General features: G+C 29.6%; 1 protein-coding gene and 1 long non-coding RNA gene across 2 annotated transcripts in view; one reads left to right on the top strand and one right to left on the bottom strand.

Annotated features, from left to right (window-relative positions):
* The window catches only part of LOC121126887 (voltage-dependent calcium channel type A subunit alpha-1-like), a 208,752-nt gene that overhangs the window by 47,900 nt on the left and 149,172 nt on the right, over window positions 1-11,680 (top strand). The window contains 3 exon segments of the mRNA XM_071892078.1: window positions 515-630; window positions 687-842; window positions 8,704-8,811. Of these exon segments, the coding sequence (XP_071748179.1) occupies window positions 515-630; window positions 687-842; window positions 8,704-8,811 (380 nt within the window).
* LOC139906759 (uncharacterized) lies at window positions 1,963-8,709 on the bottom strand. Its single transcript, XR_011782640.1, has 3 exons — window positions 5,231-8,709; window positions 3,243-3,531; window positions 1,963-3,186 (listed from the first exon to the last, which is right to left on the bottom strand). It is a non-coding gene; the product is annotated as an uncharacterized lncRNA (long non-coding RNA).

The raw sequence follows: 11,680 nt of genomic DNA, 5'->3' as shown, positions 1-11,680 counted from the left end.
AATTATTCAAGTCATTCTTAAATAAAGAACCCTGATGCACTTCATTATTAAAAGGGAAACCAGTAAAAGATACAAATTTATTTACCTATATTTTAGCTTTAATAAAGGAACTACATATTTTTCTAGAAAGTAATTTTGAACCCATATTTGAGATAAAAAAATACATTACGAACTAAAAAAATCTATGTTGTTGGTTTATAAATTTTTATATCTATATAAATATTTAATAAGATAATTGTCGAATCTTTTTATGATTTTGAACTCACAAATTTATACATCAAAACTATAATGTGGGACACAAAATCAATCGTAAATAACCGTGATATTATTAACAAAATCAAATAAAAATATGGTATAGCAATACAAACATAAAAAACATAAGCCCGTTTCAGAGGGCTATCCATATTTATAAAAGAAAAATATTTATATATAGATCAATATATGTACATCCAAATAAAAGTTTTATTCATATTTCTCATTATAATGATGTAATTTATTATTTTTACTCGACAAGTTTTTTGCCATATCTTATTCCCAAGTCGGATAAAAAAGAAAATACTGGACCAGATTTATCAACATTAAGAACATTCCGTGTTTTACGCCCTCTAAAATTAGTTTCAGGAGTTCCAAGTACGCATTTTATATATAAACTAATTCAATTATTTAAAAAAAAAAAAATTCTGTAGGTCTCCAAGTAGTCATGTCTGCTATAGGCAAAGCAATTGGGCCTTTGGTAAATATTGCTTTGTTGCTTCTATTTGCAATTATTATTTTTGCTATAATCGGACTTGAGTTATATTCTGGATCACTCAACTCGACATGTTATGACATCAACGACCTGAGTAAATTGATATTTAATTTGAATAAGTTCCTTCATAAGAGTTAATTTTATATATTAATATATCAAACCTAATTTTAATTATATTTGCGGAAACATACAATAATCTATAAAAATATGTTATATTTTTATAATTCAAAAATTTATTAAGAGGTATAATATCAATCTTATTATTTTAATAATTTGAAAGAATTGACTTGTTCAACGGTTCCCACTAAAAGACATTAATATTTGCAGGTTAACAACATATACTTTAAAAAAAATTTTTCCTCACAGAGATCTAGACAAATTAAGTTGCAAGGAAGTCATATTTTACCTCAGATAGCTCTTAATTAAAAAAAAAAATGCTCAACGCCAATAGTGAGAATAATTCTTAACGTTATCACTATGTTTGGGACTATGTTCCCGAAACTATACTATTGTATACAGTGTAGAAGCTCAAGGAATCATACATTCCATTTATGAATCTTTCCTTATCAGATCAGAAAAAAAAAAAAAAAAAAAATTGAAGTATTTTCCTTACAATTTGGAACCATTTTTATGAGTACCATCATCATGTTTTTCATCCATTTTACAGTCATACTCAGTATTGATTTGATTATTTGGCTTAAAGAAGTCAAATTTTTGAACAACTAGATTGTTCAGTCGTACAAATCTTAAATAATTCTGTTCATTGAGGGAAAAAAATCCAAAAATAATAGTCATAAAAATTTGTTGATCTTTTCAATATATTAGTGGTTTTCTTTTTGGGTCGAAGATAATATTTCTCGATTAAAAAAAAAAAAAAAAAAAAAAGTAAATTTTGGCAATTGCAAAATATGAATGCTCTTATTAATATTATCAGTGAGCAAAGATCACTATAGCAAGGGTCTCTAAACTTTTTTCTTGAACATTTACAATGTGTTACTGTACACCTCCCACATTCTGTATTAAAACATCACAAAAATATTGTTTTTATGAATTACTAGTACAAATACATCTATATTGTTACTTATCTACTATGACGTCCATATTAAAAGCGTGGTGGAAGTCAAACATACACGCGTTATGGTATAATCTTGTATTTCTATTAACCTTGCATGCACCAAGATATCTGAAAATGAAATGCTATTATAGATCACTTACGATTACAATTTATATTTCAAGAATTAAAAACTTTACACAACACAACCTTTTAAATAATCAATGTATAGTATAATCTAAATGGTAAAATCAACATAGTGAAAATAATTGCATTTCAATAAAAACAGCTCAGTTGAGTTTGATAGTGTGTGTGTGTGTGAGATTGAGTGTGTGCAGAACCAAAAAAAGCAGATATTTTCAGGTCTGCTTGGTGAAGATTTTCAAGGTTATCTAGCTCTACCGAGCGCCAAAATGCTGTGAATGCGGTTGAGAATTAAACTGCACATTATTTTGAAGGTTGATTACCTTCATTTCCATTTAAACAGGATCAACACAGCAAAGTTAAGCAATCTGTCCTGAAATATCACTTATGTCAACATCCAGAAAAGGGTTGGTCATACATATCACAAAGGGCTCAAGGTTCTAAAAATCCCTGAATCTTTCAGCAAACTCCTGTCCAAGCCTTGATAACAGGTCACAATACCTGGACATATTTAAAACGCTGGCTGCACCTGTCCGACTGTCCAACATCTTAGAGACAGAGGGTTAGTGCTGAAGTATTTTGCTTTTCACTCGCTGAATGTACAATGATAGTTTTACAATAAACACCTTCACAGCACAGATCATGAAACCATTTTTTTTACCTTTCATATGTAGCTGTAGATTCAGGCGCTTAGTTTTCTCACCGAAATTGGTCATGAAAGCAAGATCAAGTAGATACTCTACATCAGATAATAGGATAGTGTCCTTGTCCCTCATTTCCATGAATGCCTTGATTTCACCCAGCAGGAAAGAAAGCGCTGTAGTATTTTTCGCCTACTTAGCCATATGACCTTGATGTGGAGAGGGAGATCCCCATTCTGGAACATTCGTCCAGCTTGAATCTCCGGTGTTGTTTTGCCTTTGCTCTAATGGAATTCACAATCCTGATAACGGCCATCATGCATTGGTGAAATTCCAAAACTTTTTTCTAAATATTTTAATTTTCGAATGTTTATTTAAAAAAAAGAAATCCAATAACGAAGTCCCTCCCAAAATATAGTCTTGCAGACATCTCTGGGCTGTATTTTCTTAAAATTGGCCTGCAAGGACACTTTTGAAACATCCAAAGTATATATCAATACCACAGAAGGTGCTCTAAACGTAACAAGAGACATCAATATTTGTTTCATGGTGATAAGCAAAAAGGGAAATATTTGAGCTTAAAAGCAAGAGAGTTTGTTCCTCTAAAAAATAATTAAAATGTTAGTTTAGAAAGAATATAAAATTGTGTGAAGAATACCTGTTATTTTTATGATAAAGTTTATAGATATTAGTTTTGTAGAGAAGGTTGTGCAATAATAAAATAATAATCTTCGACAACTAAACTAAGAATAGTTTTTGACGACTAAATGAAGTCTGATTCAGAACCTTGACTGAATGACTGTGTGTTAGTCGGACCAAAAAGACATGTGGATCTCACTGATTTGTTTTTCAAATTGTCTTTTAATATGATTGTACCAGCCTTTCAGTGAGGCAATACGAATATATTTTGTACTCCATCTGCTGTAGTATAATTGAACTCCAATTTTCTATTTGAAGAAAAATATTAAGAAAATTATATAACTAAATAATCATTTTTCCCCCATAAATTAATTGATTTAAAAAAATTAATTTAATATATCTATAATAGACTGAAAATAAGATTATTTAAAAAAAAAGCTAAACATTGCAATTAAAAATATAAAAGAAACATAGATCCCTCGTAATTTATGTTATTGAGGACATAAAATTTTCAGAAGATATATCCCTCTTGTCCCACAGTCCCCAAAACTAAATGCCACTTCTTTCTTTTAAACTCAGAATCGTTACGTATATATTTTACTGTACTTTTGAGATTAAGAACTACTCCCTTTACATTACTCTCCATCAACGCCAGTACCAATATATCTCCATTGTTCAAAATAGCCAGAGTTATATATGTTGGAATTGGGTTAACATGAAGTGATGAAGCTGCTTTTGTTGTCAGATAAAGACGTCGAACCCCTGAACTCAGAATAAAGTATCTGAGTTTGATACTTCTAAAACCCTAAAACTGCTGAACCAAAGGTATGTGGGAATCTAAAAGAAACTTATTTTTGAGATTGAGTCCTCCTTTGAAATTAATATGCTCACTGGGCCCAAGAATTGGAAGTAGCCACTTCAATATCAAGGGCCATGTTGAAACCATCCACTTCCAGTTATATTTACCGCTTTTGAGGGCTTAGAGTAGTTTCAACAGGCCCACAAAAATCCTCTCAAGAAAACAATTCGCAGTTACCTGGTCCAAGGGATCTCTAATCTTCATTGCAAGGGATTCCTATAGTCCAGGATCCTCTTTATCCTACGGAAATGTAGGACACACGATAACCTTAATGTTTGACGGGGAAGACCTACTCAGTTAAAAAACGCGACTCCTAGAAATATCAGCTCTTGAATGGAACTAAACCAGGTTTTCTCTATATTCAAATAATAGTTCATTAGGTATGGATTTGAAATTAGTTATTTTAAAAAAACACCGGATCATGCTGTCGAGGAAGTAAACCCGCATTGAATATTTCAAATTCATTTTTTTATCATACTTATTGAGGGTTTTTAAGTGTCTTTATGTATTTCTTTTAAAAGTATGTTAATGTGAATTAAAATAAAGTGATATGAATGTGAAAGGTATTACATTTATATTTAAAAAAATTGTTGATATACTGACTTATTTTTGTTTTTTTCAAATATTATGAAAAACCATATAAAACACAAAATTAGTTTTATTAATCATACTTTTAATTTGGTGATTGTCTTATAGATAAAAATGACTTGGAACAATATTAGCGAGAAAAAACCTTACAATTACTTCACATACCTCGAGCAGGCATTGTGAAAACAATGAAGACGGTGCAACAACTCTACTTTTGACCAAATATCAACAATGATATCAAAAATATGATAGAGAAATGTGACTCATGTCAGAAGTTTTAACAAGTAAGCCAGATGACCCAATCATTAATTCAAATGCCGAATATACAATGTCACATGTGACTTCCGATATCTTAGAGTATAGGGGTGTTCTTGTAATGGTTGATATATTCAGTAGCTTTACTTTAGTAGCTAAATTAAATACAGATATCTACTAATGTTGCTACAAAAATTATATTGTCATAGTTTGATTGGTTTGGATTCCTGAAAATATACTCGTACTGATGGAGGACCATGGTACAGGAGGGAATTTGATAAATTATGTGAAAAATATATAATTACCCATGAAGTACACTGCATAATCCTCTAAGTAATTATAATGGTAATGCACCAGAGTTGAAGAATGGGGACAAAACTCCTATTTTCAAAACATGGTACACCAAGGCAGTGATCAAAGAGATCCGAGATGTTCCGCGATCATATATATTGAGTAAGAACAATCGTGAATTGATTCGAAATAGGAAATTCCGAATAAATAAAATAAATAAATCAGGATTATTGACTGAGAGTCCCAAATTTGGAGAAGAAAATATGGAACATAGAATGTTTAGTATCTGGAATAAAAAGAAAACTATCACATTTATTATTGATTTCTAAATTGTGTATATATATTTTGTTTGTTTTTGAAAAAGATTTAATGTAATTTAAAGTCTTATGTGCATTTGCTTAAAATTTTAGGGTGCATGGGGGAGTTGCGTGATTATTTATGAATACTTATGCAAAGTCATTCTTTTTTGGTGAATATTAATCATGTGTAGATAATATAATAAAGAAGTAACTTGAAAAGTGAAAAATTATTCTTAAGTGCAAAAACCTAATCACTGCAATTAATAACACATCACAATGCAATTACTTTAAGAAAGAGTTACCGTCAAGGTTGTCCTTCAGCCCCATATAATTCGTCGCTGCACATAAAGATCTTGGAGATTCGATCATAAAAAAATACAAACGGTTCAGAATTGATTTTGTGACCTTAATACATATAATTGATAGGTATACCGACGACATCGCATTAATACTAGAACCCCAGTCTAATGCTCAATTAACTAAATGAATTGAAGTGTTTTTAAATTAAGTATTATGTGCCATTTAGTTAATTCATTTAATCAAACAGTTGTCAAAGTCTCTTTGGTCATTCTAACGTTCTCAGAATGAACGTTGCAGGTGATCAAACTTTTACAACAAGAGAAATGGATGTTATCTTTCATTTTATGAATTTAGAAAACAAATATGTAACTGAACTTATGGCATTACTCATATTCTAAGTATCAAAATCATTTAAAAGATATTAGTCCTGTATAAAATTACCCGTTTAAAGTCAAAAGACCGTTTCAAATACTGATTACTGAACCTTATTACTCTCAACTTATAGAAGAAGAAGGAAGACTCTCTCCAAAAATATCAATCCCTCTGCTAAACAAAACTGCGTTTGTTTTTGATAGGTACAATAGGAATTGACAATTTAACATAAGTAAAAATACATCTTTCTCAAGAAATTATAAATTTTGAAATAGCATCCTTTTATTTTGTTGAGAAATTTGACATTAACAAATTTATATCAGGAGCAAACGTGGGGAAAAGCCCAAATGAAATTATTGATTTATAGAAATTTAAATTATCATAAATGATAAATCACTGGGAGTTTCTGATCAGGATCCCTTAATACCTCCAGCTAATACTGCAAACCTCCTAATTCATGGTCGTCAAAAGGGTGCAATCATCTCCACAAATGAATCAATCTTGTCTACGTTACCCTACGGTAACATGTGGTTGTCATGAAAAAAATTCTTGAAAGATTTTTGGACAAGATGGACTTAACATTATTTTAATGAATTGTGTATTAGCCGAAAATGGTTGAAGTCTTATACCAACTCAATCAAAAGGGGTCATCCTAAAATTTGAATCATTAGAAAAAAAACGTGAAAGTCAGCAAAATTACTGAAGTGTATTAAATCAGGACAACGTTGACACTTCAAGAACACAAAGCTCAACAAGTGTTACAAAAAATTTACGCTCAATAAGACAAGAGTTTTACATTCCTGAAAAAAGAAACATGAAATACATATCAATAATTCAATTTGGACGTGATGGAAATCAAGAGCAGATGTTTACAGTCACTGAGAGATGCTTTTGATACTCATCCACACGAGTTGAGAAAGAAAAGTAGATGTAAAGGAAGTTACTTAAAACTATTTAAAGGTAACTACTAGAGATCTCATTTCATGCATGAAAATGTAATAAATACATCACTTTATTATAAAATTAAACAACATGGTAAAACTGTAGGGGGTAAGAACAACCTTACAACTTATCTGTCTTTTCTAAAGCCCAGTTACAAATGTAGGAGAAACATAGGTCACTTTTGTATAAACAATTTTTTACCAAAGGCCAGAATAAGGCTAGGAAGAGAAAGTAACTCAGACACCCTACAAATAATAAAGTTATGTGGGACGTAGTTCGGCAATACAAGGTAAATATTAGAAACATTAACATAAGATTAGTCTGAAATTACACTTTGCTAAGTAAGCGAGACTTCCTGGAAAAATTTATGTGCTTAAAATATGAAGTCTATTAATTCCAGTTAAAATTGAGAAGGATATGTAAAGACACAAATAGTATGATGACAAAATTGTCATTTTCTCGGGTGTCTATTGGAATATGAGTCTTTTGCATATCTGGTCATATTAGCCTATTGGAAACTTTGATTATATTCACTTGTTTTTCCCGACGTAAGTAAATAATTTTTTGCTCTTCTTATTATGTTCAAAATAAAGCAACTCTATACCTATACACTTTTGATATAATTGTCTAGTGTTTTATTATATAGTAAGTAATATAGTCCATCATTTCATTATCCTTGGTAATTGAGAGAGGCCTAAATCCTCACAGTCCGTCTCAAATTTGGAAGTCGAAGTGTATAAACCAGTTTTACATGTTTGGCTTTGTAATATACTAGATAAACTCTACTACTACATTTAAAAAGAGTGTTATTTATTGATTTATCTGTCTTTTATTGATATAATTCATTAATGGTGTTTAAGCATCAACAAATAATACATAATTCCAACTTCTAAGTAATTCAATGGAAGGTAAACATGAATTCGAGAGTCGAAGGGCCTTCACTCGTCACAATGGACTGAGAACTTGCCATATTTTCATTTTTCTCAACAACTCATTTAAAAATGAAGAGGTTATGTGAATAGAAAGGTTTCTTATTCGTATGAGGGAGAATGGGACAAAAAAATCATGTGATGATTTTTTGCTGAAAATAAATTTTTGGAGTGTGTCGTGGCATCCTCCCTCCTCATATCAACAAGAAATATTTTTGTTGATGGTTGTCATATGTGCATATTCATCTTTTGTAAATGAACAATTTTATTTTTTTTCCTAAATGATATATTATATCACAAAGATAACATTTCTAAGAATTTTAAAAATTAATAAATATTTAATTCTTCTAATAATATTATAGTCATCTATCAAAATTATTTTTTTTACTGAAATTCTTGTTAAATCATATTTCACGGCTTGAAGAAAAAAGTCTAAATTAAATAGAACATATTTTTAATATTTTTTTCCATTCCTTGATGAATAATATATATTTAATATCAATTGGTAAAAAAAAAAATAATAATAATAACATTACAATAATCTTCCTCTAATTTTCCAAAAAAAAAAATCCTCTTTGGTGTATCAATTAATAAAGTTAAAACAATGGTAATGCTATATTCAATATCTTTTTGTTTATTAAATAGATCGTATAATAACAGGAGGAGATTCGGGTAACCCCTGCTACCGTGGAAGTAGTAAACATTCTCCAGTTGGAAGTTATACCTGTAATACCAATACCTCAATATGTCTTCGTGAGTACCTGTTTAAACTATTTAAAAATACATACTATTTCTATACCAACATATCTAGGTCTATTTATTCATTGGTATCTTTATTTAAGTTTACCCTATTACATAAATTTGTTTCTAATATTATTTTTACTGAAAAACATGTACATCATTATTTAAAGAAATAAATACATTTCCGAAGTTAGTCTCCAGCAAAACATTTTTGAAAAAAAATGTAGGTGATAGAGGTTAAGTCTTGCTAAACTAAGTCAAAGTAATAAATAAATTTAGTAAAACCTCATGTACGGAGATGTATATTTTTTATAGTTATAAATAAAATGACAAAACCTATTTGCGGAATATACATCACGGTGTTTATGAATGAGTCGTATGACCATTCTAGAAGCAGATAATGGGTGAACATATTTTACTATCAGCTTACGTTGAAAAGCTTGTTGAAAATTTTCATCTTGCAAGATCCAGCAACCCATTTTGATTTTTTTTGATGGTGATGCTTGAAATCTCATAAAACCATATTGTGGTCAAATGAGTATTCCGGTATTTATTTTTTACTCTTAAAAATCGAAAAATCTAATACTATGTCTATTCTTGTAGTCTTGTTTCTTACTCTCCATGAAATCTTTACGATCGGTGAAATTTTTCCGAATAAATCAACAATAGTTAAATCCAACTTGAAATTCTTCAACATTTTAAAGTTTGGACCACTAAATCTACATTAACATCAAGAACTATAAGAAGGGGATGAGGTTTTTCTTAAGTAAATTTATAATAGCTTCAAAAAATGTTGACTCTGTCGTTGGATTATTTAATATTTATGTTCTGTAATATATGTTCTCTTTTTATTTTATGTATGTATGGCAAGCAGTAATAATATTTAACTAACTAAACTAATAAATGGCATCTCTCACCTTGACCATATTTGTTGGTTAGGAAGAATCTTGATTTTGGTGAAGTAATTTAAGTGTTATGCTATTTACCTTTTCTGTAGAATTCCTGAACACAAATTGGAACATTCAATAATCTTAAAACAAAAGTAAGGACTCCACGTGTTGTACCACTCAGTGTAGAAATAGCAAAAATCACTTTCAAGTGAAGAAACACAATTTTTTCAACATTAAGTGGATATTAGAATCCTGTAGGCATATAATGCCTGGATTTATGGTCTATTAATCTTTTCATAACAGCGTATCCGACTTTGCGCCACTTTCTTACACAGATATAGTGTGAAATTATGCAATTGATACCTAAGCTTTCTTTGAATTCAGCAATCCATGGTTGTGTTATTATTTTTTTCAAAAGATAAAAGTATGAATGTTTGCAATCAAAAAGTTGTGGATACAGGTAAAAACTTGTTTCCACTTAAATACATAACAGCCATTCTGATAAACCGTTTTCTGTTGATCTTTTATCCGTCGAATCTCTTCTAGCACTCGAAGATCTTTTTGATATCTTTTTAGATTTCTGCGACTTACAAATCGGACAAGACTTTTGAAGCTCTCCTGACATTTTCAAGACAAATTATATTTCCTTTCTCAGACTAACAGCGTCTGTGACAACAGATAAAGAGGCTTTGATTTGTGTATCAATATATATTCCTTTTACGTAAGTGTTAGTGAATGTTTTTCGTGAACTTCAGTCCTCTCTTTTGACCTCCATCTTTCCGTATTTGTATTTGTATTTAAGTGTCTTCCATTTCATCAACAATGTATTTTTGTTCATTGTTAATATAATTGTCATCAATTTCTTGATGCTTTAAGTAATTTGACCTCTTCTGATACTTATTGGTACATCTTTTAGGAAAGTGACTACTCCTATAATATTTTGCACATGTCTTAGGTTGACCAGTATATCTAATTCTGGTTTTGAATCCTTTGATTGGAATAAATCCTAGTATTTCACACCTAGAGCTTAAAGCTTAGTCACCATTATTTCATCTCTTCAATTAATAATACAATTTACAATTGTTATATACTTCTCCAATATTAAATGAATTTCTTTTTTCTTAAACATCTTCATGTAGGGAATGATTTTTAACTTCTTATAATTTTTCAAAAATAATGGAGTTTTCAGAACAGTATTTATTTTGAGTATTACAGCCTTAACGATATTTTTGATTAATCTAATTTTATTAAACCCTTTCCTGATAAAATAAAACTTTCTTGAACATTAGTGAAGGCAACTCCAATGTTCAAACCTTTGTTTATGACAATGAAAATAAAATTTCTTGCGTTGGTGCAAAGATGAATTCCTTGAAATATAAAGGAACGATCTATTTTTAATAGCTTTTGCAGCAGCGGCATCACCAGGATTATATATATAAATATATATATTTTTTTTTTTTTTTTTTTGGGGGCTAGGTTTTGTTATTTTTTTCGAAAAAAAATCTAAAATTTGATTTTTTTTTTCAAAATTCACAGTTATTCACAAAAAAATTCAAAATTACCTTTTTTTTCAAATTATCAAAAATTCATAGTTTTACACAAAAAATTTAATTTTTGGGAAAAAATTGCAGAAGTACATTTAAAAAATAATAATTGTATCAAGAGTAAGACCTACTTGAGAATTCATTCATTTTCAGCTATTAATTTCAAAAGAAATTAGCTGGAATGCTTACAAGGAAGCACTAAAACAAACCTATTTTTCAAGTAATTCCAGAAAAAAAGCAACCAAATTAACCCAACTAATTTACTTTACTTCATTTTATATTATAAATATTTATATGATAACATACATACATGCCAAGGTATTGTTATTCAATTGATAATTATCCTGCATAATAATAAAAGTACAATATACAGTTTTGTTAGCTGAGAATATACTATCACAGCAGGAGATTTTTTCCCTTTTACTGAGATACTTCCCTGAATTTGTT

Source organism: Lepeophtheirus salmonis, chromosome 12 (assembly GCF_016086655.4).
Source record: "Lepeophtheirus salmonis chromosome 12, UVic_Lsal_1.4, whole genome shotgun sequence".
Classification (NCBI taxonomy): Eukaryota; Metazoa; Arthropoda; class Copepoda; order Siphonostomatoida; family Caligidae; genus Lepeophtheirus; species Lepeophtheirus salmonis.
This window is presented reverse-complemented; position numbering and strand designations above follow the sequence as displayed.